This window comes from Oncorhynchus mykiss, chromosome 4, assembly GCF_057628025.1.
Source record: "Oncorhynchus mykiss isolate SJ-2025 chromosome 4, ASM5762802v1, whole genome shotgun sequence".
In the NCBI taxonomy this organism is placed as follows: Eukaryota; Metazoa; Chordata; class Actinopteri; order Salmoniformes; family Salmonidae; genus Oncorhynchus; species Oncorhynchus mykiss.
Window position 1 is genome coordinate 42,868,382 of NC_143025.1, and position 20,891 is coordinate 42,889,272.

The 20,891-nt window shown below is 41.6% G+C and overlaps 1 protein-coding gene and 1 long non-coding RNA gene across 4 annotated transcripts in view; one reads left to right on the plus strand and one right to left on the minus strand.

Annotated features, from left to right (window-relative positions):
- The window catches only part of LOC149984020 (uncharacterized), a 468,468-nt gene that overhangs the window by 389,238 nt on the left and 58,339 nt on the right, over positions 1-20,891 (plus strand). The gene's annotated exons all lie outside the window — the stretch shown is intronic.
- Positions 5,959-15,763, minus strand: LOC110521827 (paired mesoderm homeobox protein 1). 3 transcript variants are annotated; one of them, XM_021599729.3, is made up of 5 exons: positions 14,664-15,636; positions 10,999-11,174; positions 9,545-9,726; positions 7,326-7,387; positions 5,959-7,035 (listed from the first exon to the last, which is right to left on the minus strand). In XM_021599729.3, the coding sequence occupies exons 1-5, from the start codon at positions 14,908-14,910 to the stop codon at positions 6,980-6,982; spliced, it is 723 nt and encodes a 240-aa protein (XP_021455404.1). In that variant the 5' UTR covers positions 14,911-15,636; the 3' UTR covers positions 5,959-6,979. The 3 variants fall into 3 exon arrangements, with proteins under 3 accessions (XP_021455404.1, XP_021455403.1, XP_021455405.1); XM_021599730.3 differs by having other exon boundaries at positions 6,408-7,035; positions 7,322-7,387; positions 14,664-15,632; XM_021599728.3 differs by lacking the exon at positions 7,326-7,387 and having other exon boundaries at positions 14,664-15,763.

Sequence of the window (20,891 nt, forward strand, 5' to 3'; positions counted from 1 at the left end):
GGGTTAGATTCTCGCTCCTTGAAAGTGGCACCTCTTCCCTTTAGCTCAGTGCGTATGTTGCCTGTAATCCATGGCTTCTGGTTGGGTTATGTACGTACGGTCACTGTGGGGATGACGTCATCGATGCACTTATTGATGAAGCCAGTGACTGATGTGGTGTACTTCTCAATGCCATCGGAAGAATCCCGGAACATATTCCAGTCTGTTTTAGCAAAACAGTCCTGTAGCTTAGCATCTGCGTCATTAGACCACTTCCGTATTGAGCGAGTCACTGGTGCTTCTCGCTTTAGTTTTTGCTTGTAAGCAGGAATCAGGAGGATAGAATTATGGTCAGATTTGCCAAATGGAGGGTGAGGGAGAGCTTTGTACGTGTCTCTGTGTGTAGAGTAAAGGTGGTACAGAGTTTTTTCCCCCTCTGGTTGCACATTTAACATGCTGGCAGAAATTTGTTGAAACGGATTTAAGTTTCCCTGCATTAAAGTCCCCGGCCACTAGGAGTGTTGCCTTTGGATGAGCATTTTCTTGTTTGCTTATGGCCTTATACAGCTCTTTGAGTGCGGTCTTAGTGCCAACATCGGTTTGTGGTGGTAAATAGACAGCTTTGAAAAATACAGATGAAAACTCTCTTGTAAATGGTCTACAGCTTATCATGAGATACTCTACTTTAGGCAAGCAAAACCTAGAGAATTCCTTAATATTTGATTTCACGCACCAGCTGTTATTTACAGATAGACACAGACCGCCACCCCTAGTCTTACCGGAGGCAGCTTTTCTATCTTGCCGATGCACCGAAAATCCAGCCAGCTGTATGTTATCCATGTCGTCATTCAGCCACGACTCAGTGAAACATAAGGTATTACAGTTTTTAATGTCCCGTTGGTAGGATAGGCTTGATCAGAGCTCATTTATTATACAATGATTGCACATTGGCCAATAGGACTGATTGTAGAGGCGGATTACGCACTCAACGTCAGATCCTTACAAGGCACCCCGACCTACGTCCCCGATATCTCCATCTCTTCTTCATGCAATTGATGAGGATTTGGGCTTTGTCGGGTGTATGAAGTAAATCCTTCACGTCTGACTCATTAAAGAAAACATGTTTGTCCAGTATGAGGTGTGTAATTGCTGTCCTGATATCCAGAAGCACATACCTCTCCCCATCTTAGCTACCATTGCATCAATATGTTTTGACCATGTCAGTTTACAATCTAGAGGCAATATTTGTGTATCTATTTAGGGATACATCACCATGAAGAGATTGCCATTCATATTCATAATGATGTATTTCTGTGTAGTACAGATCAGGAACCCATGATGAAATTCCATTACTGCAATTCCGTTACCGGGTGTAAATCCACTTCCCTTACTGTTGTTCAATAACCAAATAAAGGTTTTCAAAGTCAAGGTGCCATGTCATAGCTGACATTCTTTCTGCAGACATCTTTACATTTGAATTCTTAGCAGATATTTAAAAGAGTTTTTGGAAAACGTGGTCACATAGACTGAGGGAGATTTATACCGAAATTCTCTTACCAAACTTTACATCTGCACAGTTCTTCCATTAAAATGTTTTCTTGCAAAAATGTTGTTGCAGTGTTAAAGTTAATGTCCTGCAATAAAAAAATAAAAAAATACATAGAAAAAGTGTTTTAGAAAAAGTGTAGAACAAAGCGTGGCAGTTTTTATAAATTATTTTTGTAACCCCCTTTTTCTCCCCAATTTCAATCTTGTCTCATCACTGCAACTCCCCAACAGGCTCAGGAGGCGAAGGTCAAGTCATGCGTCCTCTGAAACATGACCTGCCAAACCGCGCTTCTTATCACCTGCCAATTTAACCCGGAAGCCAGCTGCACCAACCTGTTGGAGGAAACACCTTTCAACTGACAACCGAGGACAGTCTGCAGGCGCCCGGCCTGCTACAAGGAGCGATGAGCCAAGTAAAGTCGCCCCGGCTAAACCATCCCCTAACCCGGACAACGCTGGGCCAATTGTGCGCTGCCCTAAGGGACTCCCGATCATGGCCGGTTGTCACACAGCCCCGGGAACAAACCCGGGTCTGTAGTAACGCCTCAAGCACTGCGATGCCGTGCCTTAGACCACAGAGCCACTCAGGAGGCCCAAAGTGTTGCAGTTTTGTAGCACATTTTCTGTAATTCTTAAACGTTTTGCCAAAACTTATGCCATGTTCATATGATATGTGTGTGAGACTGACTAACAAAATCAATCGGGGTCCCTGAGCACATGCCCTGCGCCCCTGGTCAGTAATTTGGTAATGATTAGGCCTACTACAATGTGTAGATAGCAGGCTAGACTACCTTACCTAGCAATCTAAAACATGTTAGCTGACGTAGGGTAATTGAGTGACTGACATAAGTGGAAAACTGCTGATGCACTACCAAATTTGTAACTCTTAAAAGTAAGTTGAAACCCTGACTGAGTTACTTATGAAAGGAGTGCAGTCAGCTCTGCCTTTTTCTACTTCTTCAAAGCTTCCCCTCAACCTTAAACTATTTACACTACAGACATTTTTAATGCCACAGACACTGGACTGTTTTTCAGAAATGTTTCATTGACCGTTTGCTTGAAATGATGTTCACGGCCCATCTCGTTAGATCGCTTTATAACTTATCCTTTACACAATTCTTCATCCAAACAAGTTATAAATGTTCATAATAATTACAACTAACTTTACACAAAGTAAGATGTGTACAATTCATTTTATGAGTGTATGTTCTGTACGCATACTGTATGTAGCCTACTGTAACAACATGCTATCTGTTGGTTTGACTCAGTGGCCCTCTTGACCAGTGGTGACATTACTGCATGGAGAGGCAGCAGCCAGCAGAGGGAAGAAGAGAGCTTGTTATCTGGGGAAGATGTCAGGCAGGTGAGGTGAGCTGGTGAGGCATGTATTACCTGTTGGATCCCGGGTCCATGCAAGATGGCTGCTAGTCACGTAGTAGTTTGTTGAAACCATCACAAACTTTCCCGTAGCTCATTCATTTACCTGTTGTTGACTAGAGTGGCTGTTAGTCGTTGTTTCCATCTTCAAGAGAACAATGGCCTAAGAAGCCTACCCATTGTGCTAGGCCCGTGTCATATAGGCCTCCTATTTCTAGATTCAATCAGAAGAAATCTGACTTTCATCATCAAGTCTGATTAGGCTCCATGCTTTAGATATTAGCTATTCATCAGCCCATCAGATTTCAACGATTGACTAAACCGATCTAATATCAAAGAGAGCGATATTATTTTTCTGAAGTACAAACATTATTGACCTTGAAAACAAATGTATTTTGGCTGAAGTGTGCCATTTCCGGTGGCAGGAAAAGGGCCTATGGAGTAGTCGGTAGATTGCGTGTAGCCTAAGTCCATTTTTACAACATGAAGTTAGGATTCCATAAAACAAAAAATAAAATGTAGGCCTAAGGGTTAGGAAAGATATGCTGCTTGGGTATTTTTTGGGGTTGTAGGGGTCAGGCAGCTCACTCTCAGCGGTGCACATTCCTCCCCAGCTCCCTGTTCCTGCGCATGATGAAAGCTGCAATGTTCTGAGCCAAACCTGCGCCTGTGTTCCCCTCGGAGTCTCTTGAGCCAAACCTCTCAATCAAATTCTATTCATATTCGTAAACACCCTTCCAGCAGCAAATACTGTAAATACTTTGGCTGTGCATGGGGAATATGTATTGTACGCAGAGGAAATCTGACTGTGATTATATGGTGACGATGTCTCAGAACACACGTCATGTCAGTCACCATAATTGTTGTTTTGGTCGGTACCCGGTGGCCTCTCTCGTAGGAGGAAATTAAAGTGCAAATTCATCCAGTACCAACCATGCCACAACAGTCGGTTAACACGACCCAAAATGTTTATCTCAAAATAATTTGCTTTCTTTGAGAGAAGAAAGCATGGGTGTGATCTTTAGGATGTGTTGCAAGAAAATTGACATTTATGTGGCATTTTGTCTAAATAAGCTTAGTGTTTTCAGGCCCAGGCTACACACACTAGGCCTAGCTAACTTAAATTAGTTAGATATCCAAACATGGTGAATGAGTATTTATGATTTTAAAATGTACTCATTTTAAAATTGTGATGAACAAATGTGTGACATAGCCTGCCATTAAGTAAATTGAAATGGCTCTAAGGTGAATTGATTATGTTCATAATGAAACTTGGCTGCAGGCTAGGCTTTGTTTATCCCATGGCTGTTGCATCTGTATTTAAGAGAATGTGTAGTTTAACTGACTTAATCACACAAACACTGGATTCTCTCAGTCAACTAGACTCTCCCTGCGTGGAAACTCCACAATTCAGGACATTCTTTTGGTTGTTCACCCGAACCACACACTGTTAACAGCTGTGCCTTATTTCACTCAACCTCTTGAGCTCGGGAGTTTTCTGTGCAAAGCAAAGCCCAATCCAAAACCTCTCATTAATATAAGATCCGTGATCATATGGCAGTGACAGTAGGACAAAGAATGCGGACGGTCGTGGGAAGAGACGAGAGGGAAGCAATAAGAGAAGAGGAAACAGAGAGAAGGAGATCGAAAGGACAGAGACAGAAAAGAGAATGATAAATAATAAGAGATATAAAGTGAAGAAGAGCAGATATAGAGTAATGTATGGAGGCTGAAGTTGATGCTACACCACCTCTCTCTTACTCCCTCTAGCTCTCTCTCTCACACACACACACACACACACACACACACACACACACACACACACACACACACACACACACACACACACACACACACACACACACACACACACAAACACAGACTGTCTCTCCCCCCTCTCACTGACTGTCTCCTCTGTAATGGGATCCAGATGTGGAGCAAAGGGGGGAGTGGAGGAGGGAGGAGGGGGGAGCTGCTTGTATGTTATCTGCGCGGGTGTAGAGAGAGACGCCCATCTGAGGGGACGCTGTCAGGCCTGATGGAGTGGCCAGGGCCTGGGGCGAGGGGTGTGGAGGACGAGAGGCAAGGAGGGGTACAGGGGGCGGGGGTTAGAGGGGGCTGAACATCTGGAATCACTTCAGGTCAGCCTGGCCTGGCCGTGAAAGGTGAGCCAGGGCGCCACTCTGCTGTACGGACACGCCACGGCCACGCACCCGACACCTAGTACCATCCCATATAGACTACCATACAGAAAACCTCCAAAGTGGGTAATGCAGTCAAAAACCAATACAGCCAAAAGCAAACCCAAACACTGCCTGAAAACAATAACTTTCTCATACACACCAAGGTGTACTAAGGACAAGGTGTAAAAAGGCTTGGACTGAACTGCTGAGATGTCAAACATCAGCAGTTTACAACAGGTAATGAAGGGCCAGTGAGTAGAAACACCTCTTGGTGACAGCCGCTGAGCACAACGAGGCCACTGGGCACCCAGTATTAGAGAGAGGATTTCCCTCCTCATAAATATCCGCTTTTTAAAGATGGAATATTTCAGTTTGTAGTAATCAGCACATCGGGAACAGCTTGAGGTTTGAAGAGTAGAATTATTCTGAAGCAGAAGTCTGTCTCCGGGTTATAAAACACTTTTAAGGGGACTTGCACAACTTCCAAGAACCCATTTCCTCTCCAAACAGCCACTACTTCAAAGGTACTACTGCTTATATATATTTGTTAAACAAAGCCAGTGTTCGAAATGGTCTCTGTTGCAGTGGTCAAATGGAAATTAGACTTGCTGTTACGGTTATTTTAAAGTAGGAAGGTTCTCTATGGATAAGTCCTATTTGGATAAGTCCTATTTGGATAAGTCCTATTTGGATAAGTCCTCCCTTGAGTCATAGAAAGATAAAACTAACCAAAGTAAAAAGTTGATATGATTCACTTTGTTCACTAACAGCGATCACATCTTTATATCCGTTTAAGTACTTCATGTGGATGTCACGGATGGATGGTGCAACTCTCAGATAGTTTTCAACCCTGTGAGTCTGACACAGTGGCTTTACTTTGCTTGAAGTGTATTTTATTAATATACATGATTATCTGTTACAAATAAAGGATACCATACCAAGATTAAGAGAAACTACAGTCTTGGATTCAGAAATAGGTTACATTAGCCTTTCCGGTATAGTGTACCATTACATGAATCGGAATGCGTCGGGGAAAAAAAGTTTGCTTGTCAGTGGCATAAAATAGAAAGATACAGTATGTGAAAACTAAAATTCTTTAAATGTATAAATGTTTGCGACCTCCCAATTTGCATGGATAAGTCCTTGTTGTTGTTTGTTGTTGTTGTTGCTCATCCCAATCTGGTGTTATAATCCTATTGATCAGCTCTATTATAAAAAAACATTCCATTTGAAAAGTAGCCCATACTGGTGTCTCCTCCTCACCCCCAGCATGGGCACTGTGGTCTTGAACGTGAGTCAAACTATAGACGGACACTGACAGTCTGACAATCAGATTTATTTTGTCAGGGTCTGAGAGAACACCTCTCCATTGATATCTTTGGAAATGAGCCTTTCATTCAGTCAACACCAAATTGAAAGAAATAATAAAAACGACTGAAGCATCCAGTCTCAGTCTCGATGTCTTTGGTATCATTGGAAGGTACAGGCAGCGACATTTCAGCGATGCTCAGGACAGGAGAGAGGCAGCTCACAGAAACAGCCTCTCAGATTCCCCCCGCGTCACTTGCTTTCTCATCTGATGCTTCAGGTATGAGGACAGTATAGGAAGCACGTCCATCACTATAGCGACGACGCTCTGGAGCGAGGGGAGACTTCAAGCTAAAATTCCATGGAGGGTGGTCAGATCTTGATCATCCCTGTGGGGGTCAGGCTGGGGTCTGACTGTCTTTCTGTGTGGGACAGACGTGAGAGAGAGAGAGAGTCCCTGCTCCTGCCCCCAGCCCCACCGTGAAGCACTCTCTCCCCCCTCTCTCCTCAGTTAACCGTGGGCACCTGGTTCAAGCTGTACTCCTTGGCTTTGAGCCGCAGGTTGGCGATGCTGTTAGCCATGTTCATTCCCTGGGATGTATTGGGGTTGGAACATGTGGGGGGGTAGGTTGCCATGGTACTGGAGGAGAGAACGGAACAGAGGGAAACAGAGGTCAGATAGAACTGTAACCAGCGGCGATCAAGCCAACATAGCAGTGTGAGTTCAACTAGAATAGCATCGATATTAACATCGCAAAACTCATAATGAGGAAAAACATTGAATGTGTTGAATTGTTCATGGCTGTGAAAGTCAAGATTTTGGTAGTGTTTTTAATGATGGCAATGTTTTTTTTTTTAAATATCAAGACTACAAGCCAAAAAAAAAGAAGAAGAAAGGAACCACATGTAGTAAAGTGAAAGAGTACTTGCTTTCTGAGGGCAGCATTTTCTGTGGTACTCGCATTGGCCCTCCCTCCGGCATTGGGTACCAGCTTAATAAGAATATATAAATGGTGTTTAAATGTATGTGTTAGCACGACCACATTAGTGTGATAGTATTCACTGGTATTACTTCTGGTCATGTGACTATCCACTAGTGCATACAGCCAGGCCAGAAAAGTGTTCCCCACTGAGGTCCAATTGGAGAATGGAGCTTTTGGCTGTAGCAACCAGGTCACACTTTTATACTGAGTTTCATAAGGGGGGGATTACTGTAAATCACAACCAATGTAACCAGAGTCACAAAAAATCCTGCCCAGTGGAGCCTGCTGTTGCTCTAATGTTCATTACTTGGTTTTGTATTGCAGAGAAGGTCGCAAGGGTCAACAGTGGATTTAATACAGTTTGTTTTCAGATTATCACCTCCTCATGAGGGTCATTGGATCTCGCCCCATCCCTTCTGTTAAGAAGAATTGAGAGAAGGAAGAAAAAGAAAGAGAGAGAGACTGACCTTTTTACAGATACTTTATAGATCTAGGAATAGGACTAGATCTATATTGTGCAATGTCACCATAGATTATACAAAACATTCATGCATAATGGTTTGGAAATATAGGTCTCCGATTGCAACTGCCATGGACAGGGTATCATTAAAGTACACTAACATTAAAAGTTTGGGGTCACTTAAAAATATCCTTGTTATTTTTAAAGAAAAGCCATTTTTTTGTCCATTAAAATAACATCAAATTGATCAGAAATACAGTGTAGACATTGTTAATGTTGTAAATGACTATTGTAGCTGGAAACGGTATATTTGTTTTATGGAATATCTACATAGGCGTACAGAGGCCCATTATCAGCAACCATCACTCCTGTGTTCCAATGGCACATTGTGTTAGATAATCCAAGTTTATAATTTTAAAAGCTAATTGATCAGTAGAAAAGCCTTTTGCAATTATTTTAGCACAGCTGAAATGTTGTGCTGATTAAAGAAGCAAAAAAAACTGGCCTTGTTTAGACTAGTTTAGTATCTGGAGCATCAGCATTTGTGGTTTTGATTACAGCTCAAAATGACCAGAAACAAAGACCTTTCTTCTGACACTCGTCAGTCTTTTCTTGTTCTGAGAAATGAAGGCTCTTCCATGCGAGAAATTGCCAAGAAACTGAAGATCTGGTACAAAGCTGTCTACTACTCCCTTCACAGAACAGCGCAAACTGGCTCTAACCAGAATAGAAAGAGGAGTGGGAGGCCCCCGGTGCACAACTGAGCAGGAGGACAAGTATATTAGAGTGTCTAGTTTAAGAAACAGATGCCTCACAAGTCCTCAACTGGCAGCTTCATTAAATAGTACCCGCAAAACACCAGTCTCAACGTCAACATTGAAGAGGCGACTCCGGGATGCTGACCTTCTAGGCAGAGTTGCAAAGAAAAAGCCATATCAGACTGGCCAATAAAAGGAAAAGATTAAGATGGGCAAAAGAACACAGACACTGGACAGAGGAACTCTCAATACTCATTTACAACACTAATAATGTCTACGCTATATTTCTGATCAATTTTATGTTATTTTAATGGACAAAAAAGGACATTTCTAAGTGACCCTGAACTTTTGAATGGTAGTGTATATGGAAAGTCCTTGGAGAGAGTGTAGAGCTGGAGAAAATAAAATGAGAGAGTGAGGAGAGAGGAGAGAGAGAGAGATAGAGAGATATAAAGAGAGAGGGGGGGTCTGACTGAATTTTATCACTGAAGCTTTGATAAACAAGGTCATGCTTTTCTAACATTACTTGTAGCACAAATCCCCAAAACTAAACACACTATAAACTAAACCTGACTATTGTTTATCAAAGCCAAGGTTGAATACAATGACAGTTTCCTTGGATCCAGGTGGCAAGCGGACCAAAAGAGGGATCTATAGGGGTTAGTGTAAATTGGAGGAGTATGTACAGGTGAGTGTAGAAGGTGGGGGAGGTGAGATGTAAAGGGAGGAAAATGAAACAACAACAGACAGCAGTGGGATATTATGGAAGGGTGATGGGGCTGGAGGTGAGGGGTGGTGGGGTGTTAGTGAGGGGAAAGAGGGTTGGAGGTTATGGATGGTGGGGTGTTATGGAAGGTAAGGGTGGTGTTCAGGAAGGGGTGGTAAGGTTAGATGTGATTAGGGAGCCTGAGGACGCAGGGGAGTCAGGACAGGGGCGAGAGGTTCTACCTGTAAGGAGAGGCACTACCCCATGACAGGTAATCGTTTGGGCGGGGGGCAGGGCGGGGTACGATGGGCTGCTCTATGGCCGTGACATCCCCGGAGTAGGACTTGAGGAGCGAGGCGTTCTTGCTGGCCAACATGGCGCGCTCATTCCGACGGAACTTGGCCCTTCTATTCTGAAACCACACCTGGAGAAAAACAGCAGAATGTGAGAGAACATTCTCATTCAAGGAATTAACATACATTGGACCCTCGAATGAAAGCAGTCCAATTGATAATGACAATAATGATATATATATAAATTACAGTAAATAAAAATATTTTAATACCTTTAATAAATCCTTTACAACATACATCTATGTAAATTATCACTCATATCTTTATACAGTATTTTAGAACTTATATCATATCTAACTCCTAAATGTAATGATATTAACTACTTCTCCATGACATCCATGTTTTAAATTTTTACAATGTGTAAAATAGGTTTACATGCATGTTCGAACAGGCAATTCTTCAAACCTTTGTTCATATCTATAGATGCTGTAACATAATACAGCCGTATCGCTCAGCATGATGACCAAACACTGTCCTTTCAACAACCAAACTTCCTCACAGTGCTTCGAGCCAGTGACACTCAACCACACACACTCACACGTTTTGTTCTTCACGCACGCACGCACACAAACACACACACACACACACACACACACACACACACACACACACACACACTGCCACAAGTCTCCTTTATTAGTAGATCAAGGGGCCTGACTGGGATTACTAATAATGGCGTTCCACACTGAAATAAAATCTATTATTTAACGCTTTGGGAGCGCTGAGGCTCTTGGAGGCACAGTGTCCACTTACGCACTACTTCAGGAATGAGCCCAAAGTCTCTTTTATCAAAGGATTTCTGCATCTCACTCTGGTGCGCATTAATCGCAGATGTGTTTGCTCTCCCTCTCTCCTTCTCTCTCTCTCTCTCCTTCTCTCTCTCTCTCTCTCTCCCTCCCTCTCTCTCTCTCTCTATTTCTCTCTCTCTCTCTCCTTCTCTCCTCTCTCTCTCTCTCCCTCCCTCTCTCTCTCTCTCTCTCTCTCTCTCTCTCTCTCTCTCTCTCTCTCTCTCTCAAACACACACACACAAACACAACTGTACCATCAAGATCTACCCGAGATGATTGAAGAATGTGTAGATATTGTACACTATCTTGTCCGAGTTACGTGAATAGGCTACAAGGTTCAATTGGTCCTATTAGTTTCCATAATGAGAGTCTAAGTGCCTGGGGATCACCTATTAGGATTTTGCTGAGGTGTCTTTCTTATGATGAGGGGGGGGGGGGGGGCTCAGTTGGTAGAGCATGGTACTTGCAACACCAAAGCTGTGGGTTCTGTCCCCGATGGGTCCACCCATACAAAAAATGAATGCGCGCATACAAAATCGCTTACTATGGTCCTACCTGCACCCGTGCCTCTGTGAGGTTGACCCTGCGTGCCAGGTCCTCTCTGACGAAAGCGTCAGGGTAGTGTGTCCTCTCAAACACCCTCTCCAGAGCCTGCAACTGGCTGCTGTTGAATGTAGTTCTGTTCCTTCTCTGTTTCCTCTTTTTCTTCTCCTCCGCATTCAGCTGCTCATCTACAACACAACACAACAACAACAACAACATTGTCAGACGCAGGAAATAGGAGAAGAACTGTAGACATCCGCCTTTGCGCTGGCACGGGATTAGCTATAACCTAACTAGAGACACGAAAGTAAATGTCCGCTCACTGTTTGCCGCCTGCTCCGAATATGTATTTTTATATCCCACATTTGATTATTGAATTTATACACATACATGTTCACATAGACAAGCACACTACCATGTTTTGACTAGGATTGTTTTTCGTGTGTGAAAACTATTAGAGTGAAAACTCTATTTGAGTGAAAACTCTATTAGAGTGAAAACTGTATTTGAGTGGTCCACAATGTGCGTTTTTTTCCCTGTATTGTGTATTGTAAATGATTGCGTCATTGTTGAGGGACACTTTAATAAACGTCTCTAACTCAAACTCTACTAGGATAGAGATATACTGTGTATAATATACGGAATACAGGCACACACAGGCTTACGGTACAGATAAACACATTTCTGGTCAAGATCACCATATTGTCATCAAGTGTGTCCACTGTGTACCATTTTCTACAACTCTCGTGGCAACACGCTCAGGTTGTTGTCATCATGTAATGTGATGAGAGAAGGAGCGAAAAGTCTTTTCTTGTAGATCAGAAACTATATCTGCTTTGTTTCTCTTCTCAGAGGATGTATGACCTGACTTCTTCCATGATCTTATTGTGCTAAACATTACAGACATTTCTACTGTTGCTACAGTCATGTGTTAATGAAAAATAACCCTTCACATCTATTCTGCGGGATAGTTGCAATTGCATACTGAAGGACAAAAAAAATTACTGTTCCCACAATACATGGAGGTGATTTTTGCCCATCCATTGTAGAGGAAGCCCATGGTGAATGTGACATGATTAAACCTTTCTGAGTGTATCATTGAAGGCCTAATCTCATAGCAATAATTATTTTTGTTGCAAAGCAACAAGGCACACACATTTGCACTTTTACACATGCATTGTGTATGCCATTGTGTGAAACAGAATAGAGTATAGTTTGGACTATTTTACCAATCACATTATCTTATCTTAAGTTTGGTTATGATGTGCATAACAAGAATGCATGCGAGCCCATAGCGCAGCCCTAAAATAAAAATGTTAAATCCGTATCTTATCCATGTCCACATTTCATATACATATGTTTAATATCAGGTATATACAAATATCGAGAATATAACCGGACAGACTAATAATAGCAAAACAGAATGCGCACTGTCCATCCACATTGAGAACACAATTCCAGTGCTAATTCGCGTGTCTTAACCACGGATATTATTCATCTGTAACCAAATGTTGAATGCTGTAAAGCTGCAATTCACTCATTTAAATATTGTATTTCGTTGTAAACTAATAATGGAAGAAGAAAAACTGCCAAGTCAAAGGGGCTCTCAGCAGACCACATTACAGGATGTAAATGCTAGTTGTGTTATTATTGCGTAATTAATATGAATTATATGTATACTATTGTAATGGGCTTGGAAAATGGCCTTCAAAAATCAATATTTATAAATTTAGCATGGAAAAATGTACTATACACTATTTTCACAAGACAACACCTGCCATAATATTATAATCATAATATTTGTTTTTGGATACAATTTTGCGGCTTTTTTTCCTTGCCAAAAAGGCTAATGTGTCATTTCGAAATTAACTTAAAACATTAAGCCTAAATGAAAATCACTAGGCTAATTCTGCACTAGGAAAATGTTTGTCCCTGGTACACGAATTAATTTAAAACATGTTTTTATTATTGGAAGGTTTACGTAAAACACATTCGGCCAAAAGTGTAGTTATTGTTTTCTTACAGAAAAATTGTGAGATGCTTCACTGGAGGCTGACCTAGCACACTTCCAACAAAGCTTTTAGGTGGTAAATGTGGTGAAAACCATTGCATTAAAGCGGATGGTTATAAAACATGTGCATTTAAGCCTAAACCAAATTATAATAGTCTCGAGCCTACTGCGAGGTGACCCCCCATGCAAAAGTCGTTTTGGGAATCTGTTAAAGCTCTTGTGAAAATGCTGGTAATATATTGTCAAAGTGAGAGAATTCACTACAATGATTTATTTATTGGCTTGGCTTGATGGTAATTATCCAAGCTATGTGCACCTCCTAATATCACAACACGGGTATTGTTTGTTTTCGATGAATGTGTTTAAGAATTAAGAATTCCAAACATGACACAAACATCCAACGTGATTCATTAAGGAACATATTTATTCTTGACAAGCAGATCAACTGATGTTTTGTTAATTGATCCGGTACAGAGCCATGTCTAGCAGACAGATCAGATAATTATGACAAAATGATTAGGTATAAATATGCTGAAGTTGTTTGACAAGCGAAATAGCTTTGAATTAACGACATCACCTAGCGCCTTCCCTTACCCATGTCTCACACACCTCTCCTCGAGGTCTGATTTACCCATATCATAACAATAACAGTCATTAAACACTAACGTTTCTGTCAACCTCTCCAAATGACTCTGGATATGAGGGCGTATCACCCGGGACCTGACTGGTTTATTTACTCTCTCAACGGCATGGCTGAGTGGGAAAAAGCACCACGGTGTTATTTTGCTTTTACTGGGATGTAATTCAAGTTTACTTCAGTCTCATCAATCGCCTTTTTAAAAGAGTCATAGACAAACCGTAGGTCAGGCTATCCTGACCCATTTTAAGTAATCTGGGCAGTTGTGCACGGCTCAATAGTAGTGGTTTGATTTATTATTGTAAAGCTTGACTTATTTTACTGACCATATCCACCAACATTTGCCATACTTCGTTGACATCAAAGTGTTAATGGTAAATGAATGGACATTTTTAGTGTAGCCGTCAGAAATGATATATTACCATGAGTCACGAAGGATTGCTTCCATGCGCGCGGTAGGCTGGACAAGCCTGGACAAGACTTAATGAAAATAAATTAAAGTAGCTTCCAGTAGCCTGTGTGATGGTCATACAATTCGTGGCTCCAAAGAGTCCCACTTAAATTACAGATGGCGCACACCAAAATGGGTTCAACCATTAAAAAATGCGGATTATTTTGCGGATTAAAACCCTCTCAAAATGGGTTTATATACCCTATATAGATTTACACTCTTAGAAAAAAAGGGGTATCGAGAGCATAAAATGAGTCTTCGGTTATTCCCATAGGATAAGCTTTTGAAGAATAATTTTTGGTTCCAGGTAGAACCCTTTTGGTTCCAGGAAGAACCTAATTGGGATTCATGTAGAACACTTTTCCCAGTGGGTTCTGCATGGAACCTAAACAGTTCTACCTGGAACTGAAAATGGTTATCCTATGGGAACAGCCTAAGATCCCTTTTGGAACCCATTTTTCAAGATTGTAGCCTGCATTTGGTAATGTAGCCTAGAAAATCTATTTCTGCGTTAAGGTGTTGATGACAACTTCAGTCCCGAGTGTATAGGCTGCACTTGGAGTGCACTTTGCACTTACTCTCATGCTGAGTGGTGTCGCTCCCACTGGTCAGCCCAGGGGACTCCAGCATATTCCTCCCCGCCTCACCGACACTCTCGTCCGCCTGGGTCCCAACCCTTTCTCCGGCCTCCTCCAGGTCCAACAGGTGGCTCACGGAGAAGTTCTTTTTGGCTTGAAGGTTTTCCAGATTGGATGTAATCGAGCTCTCCAAACGATTTGATATCGTTGCTTGCCTGTCCATTCCATGTGCATAGCTAGAAGTCATGACGCAAATAGGATGCAGTAGAAGAAAAAAAATTGAGCAATAATAATAAGCGAGCCAAATTGATCCCAGAACTCACGAACAGGAACAGCGCTTCCAAACCAGCAGAGAAGCCTACGTTTTCCAAGCAAAGCAAAGTTGCGGCTCACATCCAGACGGAACAGTAGTGGTAAACCAAACTTCTACAGACAGAGGAGAAAAGCTTTTCTCCTCGTTTGTTTCCCGGGATCACAAATCTCTATGCATCTGGCCCATCCATACACGCGCATAAACAACAAATATAGGTCACCATATAAAATCACAGCATCCTGCAGCTGGGTTTTCAAGAAGTACTCTTAAAAAGCCCTGTCCCACTTCCCACTCCTGTTGACTCACGGTCGCAACTGACTGAGTTTAGTAGAAAGTGCTGATGGCGAACAGATGCGCTCGTGTGTGCGTAAAGCTGGCTCGGGTCAGCTATGGCACTGAGAGGCTGGACGCCGCCGCCTTTCTTGGAGCTATTGCTTTTTCTCAGTGAGAATCAGTCGACATTCTCTCTCTCTCAAGCCCCCCCCCCCCCTCTCTCTCTCTCTCTCTCTCTTTCTCTCTCTCTCTCTCTCTCTCTCTCTCTCTCTCTCTCGCTCTCTCTCTCTGTCTCTCTTTCTCGCTGCTTCTCTCTCGCCCTGCAACTTCAAACGAGCCTCACGCTGGCACGCTGCGGATGCTGCCTGTACCAGCCGGGGAGTAAATGAAACGCTGAGACCCCTGGGAGGGTATATGGACCCTAATAGGAACCCGTAATTACTTGGCGATGCCTTTGTGCTGTTTCTGACGTTTCACAGACCCCCTCTCTATTCTCCCGTCCTCCTAAAGCTCTGCCCTCCACTTCAGCAGCACACACCACACCAACAACATATCCACCACCCAGAACCCACTGATTAAGGCTTTTAACGAACCTTTGGCAACCTTAACCAAACCCTTAATTGGAACCAGCAGCACGAAGAGCTCCGCGAGCTCTGTAGGGGAGGCGTAATTATCCCCCAGTGCGATGATAGAGCCAGTAAAGAGATATTAACTGTCGGGGTACTCGGCCACAGATCAAATCACTATTACTGCACGGGACTCAGCCGTGGCCCATGCCTCCATTTTCCTCAGATATGTGGACATTGAAGGATAGGTCATACTGTAAATGCTATGTTTGATAAAAGCTTTAAGAAGAGACATTGACAAGACATTTCGTCTGCCCGTTGCAGCTATTACATGGATGGCTACAATAGGTAAAGTTCAACATAATCCCAACATAAAGCAATGTCAACCAATATATTATTATTAATAAACTGTGATCATGCCATTATTGTCATAGCTTAGCTAAGTTTCCCCCTGGCACTCAATGGTACAACCAAAACCAAACCCCAGACATTCTATTAGGCTACACAAGCCGTTGTCTGACAAACATATATTTGTTAGACTTGGGTTTAGAATTGGGGTCTCATTTTGTGCACGCTCTGAGTGGGGGTCTTGACAGGAGGGCTAGGGGTGGGATGTAGGAATGAAGGAGGAATGGGGAATGAGGGGAGGGGGGGGGGGGGGGGGGGTCCATGTGTTTAGATGGGAGCTAGGAGTAGACTATATAGGCTCCAAGCTGCTATAGACATCCCAGCATCCATCCCCTGATCTGGGAAAAGAACACTTGATGCCATCAAAGACATGCAATTGAATCCAGATGCGCTGCTTTAGTTCTTTCCATGTATTTAATTTAATGAAGGCGCGAGGGTAAAGTAGACTTTTTCATCATTAGTTTCCACGCCAGATTCTCTTTTCCTGGCTACACGTCCATGCTGGTGCCAGCGTAAAAAGCCTCCCCAAAAGTCTCGACCTAAACCTCTTCTCTTCTTAAAGTTCCATATACTATTTTCACTCCAGCTTAAAAAGATATATTATACGAGAAAGTTAAAAGCCTATCATTCATGTTGGTCTGACCAAAAAGTCAATGTAACTCCATGAAATGTGCCATTCTATAGGTGTGAACTTACCTTTGAATCAACATTGTTTCCACGTGGTCTGACCAAAAAGTAAATGTAACTCCATGAAATGTGCCATCCTATAGGTGTGAACTTACCTTTGAATCAACATTGTTTCCACGTCATTTCAACCCCAAAATAAATGTGATGACGTTGAATCAGTGGGAAACTGATTGGATTTGCAAAAAGCAATCAAAGTAAGGGCATTTCGTCTTTTTTCATTCAAATTTTAATCTAAGTCCAATGGCTTGTTGAAATGTTTTGTTGAATTTCACGTTGCATTTATGTTAGTTGACAAAAATTCATCCTCAGATGGAATACTCATATGTATGCCTTGTTTAGCGTGGCACATGTACTAAATGTCTTATTCAATGTAGTAATGGGAACTTTTATGAGAGGAGAATAGAAAATCAGTGTTAATGTTTTTATTTTCATAAAAAAAGTTCAAATTATGAACAAAACGTTTTATAATTCATATGTGTGCTTAAAAAGCATAAACATCGTTGCCCATCTTACAAGGAACCAAATATGCCCCTGCGATACAGGTGCGTCTTTACGCACGCACATTTTATAGGGCAAATGTAGGCAATCTTTTTATTTTTATTTTTTACATAATATGTTTACTATTTCAATTCATTATTTAACCTTGTAAAACGTAATAAGCCCAGATTCACTGACATATTACGAACAAGGGAGAAGATGAAACTAATTTCATGTGGGAAGCGACGAAAGTGAGACGTGCCTCCATGAAATACCATCGTTGTAGTTATTATTTGCCTTGATGTAACGTCCTTCAATTCTCAGGTACAATAAGATCATTTTGATCACACACTTCACACTTACTTTTGGCCTGTTATTTTTTACATTACAAATCCAATCATTGTTTCGTGCATCTAAGGAATTCACTCTGGTTATTAAAAGAGTAGCTACAGAAATAAGGGAAACGTAATGTACCAGGATCATGTTGATACGTAGGCCTGTTTGTGGAAGCAGCTGCAAGTAGATACAGGGATACAGGGAATCGTATAGACACGTCATAGAAAGATATTTTTCATATAAGTCTTCACTTTTCAAGCTGCAATAATTGTGTAGCACAATTAGGCCTACAGTGCTGAAAACATTTATACAAAATGAATGTTTGGGAAGCTGTTTAGACCATGACCGGAATACAGAAACTGAAATAACAATAAATACATCAATACTATATAACAAGGCATTTATAATGAATTCAAATTGAGATTTATAGCGCAATGACATAAAAAATATGCATGCTCTAAGCATGAAACCGTTGCCTACAGAAGAGTGCAACAGCAGCGGTTGGCTTTATAATCAGAATCAGCGCGGGTGAATTAATTTCACTCGCGCAGGGCTTTGTAAACTCTGTGTGTTGTTTAATCGGGAACAGATTGTTTTGTCGGAACACCACACACAGGCATTTCGCAATTAACGCTCGGAGTTCTTCTTAAATAGAGTCAGAGAGAGAGAGAGAGAGAGAGAGAGAGAGAGAGAGAGAGAGAGAGAGAGAGAGAGAGAGAGAGTGGCTCATGTCCCTTCAGCCAGAAACCAGTCCCAAACCGCGAAGAGGTGCCTGAAATTACGCACACACTATGCCGCACCGGCAATACCGTTATCAATACTATCTAAGTGGAAACCTTTGTAGTAAATTATCTACTGTTATGACCTCGAACCAGTTGAAATCAAATAGCTTCTGTGTGATAAATTGATTTAGATTATCTCAATTAGAAATTTACAATTTGTATTATATTGTTATTGAAAGCATCTGCGAATTGTGGATTTTAATGTATTCAGAACAGATCTGACGATGAGAATTCCCTTGTTGCTGCAATCAGGGATGGAGAGGAGGGGTGTGGGGGCTGTAGGCAACACATGGTATCCCGTACAGAATATGGAAAGTCAACAAGGAGGCTATTTACTCTCAATTAGGTAAATAAGGTCCAATCAGCACCAAGGGTCTGGACAGCACTGCGGTCAGCCAGCCATCCCGGCCCATAGAGACCCATGCCGCCGCCTGAGATGGGTGCACGTCATTCAGCCAAGGAAAATACAAACTTTTACCTAAGAGACCACAGAATCAACAACAATGCAATAGAAAAACACAAAGTGTGAGTTTTCATTGGGGTTGCGCAAGCGCTGGTTGGTTGACCATAGCTGCAAGTAGCGTTTTCAATGTCAATCAAATGCTCATTATCCTCACACGAAATATTTTTCCAGAACAATTTCAAACAATTTTGATACAATTGTTATTTCACCTATGTGTATTTATTCACACAATTATTAAAGCATAAATGTTTAACAAGTAACGAAAATTCTAACTAAAGACCAACTGAAATCATATTCGATGAGCTATTGACGTTCGTTCAATAAACTATAGGCCTAGCACAGTTTCTAAATTATTCATTGCAATCCAAATGTTGTTTGAAGACTGTGTCTATTTATATAGGCTAGTACTAGGCTAGGCCAAGTCTAAATGATTATTCTACTGCTGATAGTCGTTTTCAGGCGATGTCTATTTGCCCAAGAGTCTTCCAGCGTCACTAGCAACATGAAAATGCAAAAACATATTTTCTCCAAAAGGTAAATTCAGGGTTCATATATATATATATGCAATGAATAATGATTCATCGATTTCAATATGGCTGTGATTAACACATCGGCCTACCCATTTAGAAATAACTTATTGATAAATAACTTGACCCAAGAATCTCAAATATAGGCTACACATTGGCTTGTTGGAGCCTTTTCCACAAACATTCGTTTTTACCGCCCTAAGTAAACTGCATAGATACATAATGCAGTGCAGTTATAATTGAACTCTCCACCATTAAGTATACAAATAATTAACAAATATCAGTTGTTTAATGTCAGTGTACTTTTTCTTGATAGACCTGACTTGAAATTAAACGTGTACTTTTCCATATACATCTTGAGGAATTGTTCGTGGTGGAACCAATGTAATTTCTTTTAATTAATGAATTGGCAATATTATTTTCGTGTCTCATGGATCCAAGCTAATCTCTGCGTTCACAAGTGAAACAGAATGGTGAAGGCAGCGAAAACATTTGGGCATATGCTATTCGTCCTATACCTTAATTATTAATCGTTTGTGCAAATTATATTAATTTCATTATTGGGCCAACATTTCCCATAGCCCACAGTGCCAACGTCAAAATTCAATAACGCAGATGAGCCAGATGGCGGAGATTTTCAGTAAAAGTTGATCTCACCGCTTCTCTGTGGTCGGTTCTCGGGTTACACGGCTTTTCTCAACCTGTATAGGGACGCCAGCGCCACATAAATCACACAGTGCTCTAGAAGTCCGCCGCTCTCTGAAGTTGTTTGGCCCCACCGCCTCACCAAACCAAATGGCTAATAGTCTTTTCCAATTCGTGTTATTGTAGTCTTCTACCTTATAGCCTATAGATCTCAAAATCATTGGGCCAATACCCCAATTATACTACTGCTGAATTATCAAAAACGATAAAAAGCTAAATGAAAAGGCTCCAAGTCAGCTCTGATTTTTCCATTTTGATTTATCCCATACAAGAATAGTCGCTAAACTATTTTCTGAGGAAGCATAGGCCTGCACGCAACTAGCCTTTAAACATTCTTCAGTAAATTACACATTGTTGTTATTAAAACAAATTAGTAAAATATAATTTCAGGCAGGATATCAAACACATTAAAGCGGTGACCTGTGAGGTGGAGGGGACATTCAGTGGTCACTCACTACTCGCAAACTAATTAAAATACTTGGGTTTATGGTCTCTCTTTCAGACGGCCAGATGTGACCAAATCGCTGTAAAATCTCAGAGTGGTTTACAGAACACTGGACTTTAAAATGACTTGAGTTCGAAAATATTCTCAGTTAATTCCACCCCGGCAGCACAAACTCCAAGGAATCCGTTTCACCCAGATACCCTTCAGCCGTTCAGTTAGAAAGACAGATTGAAACAGATCATTCAC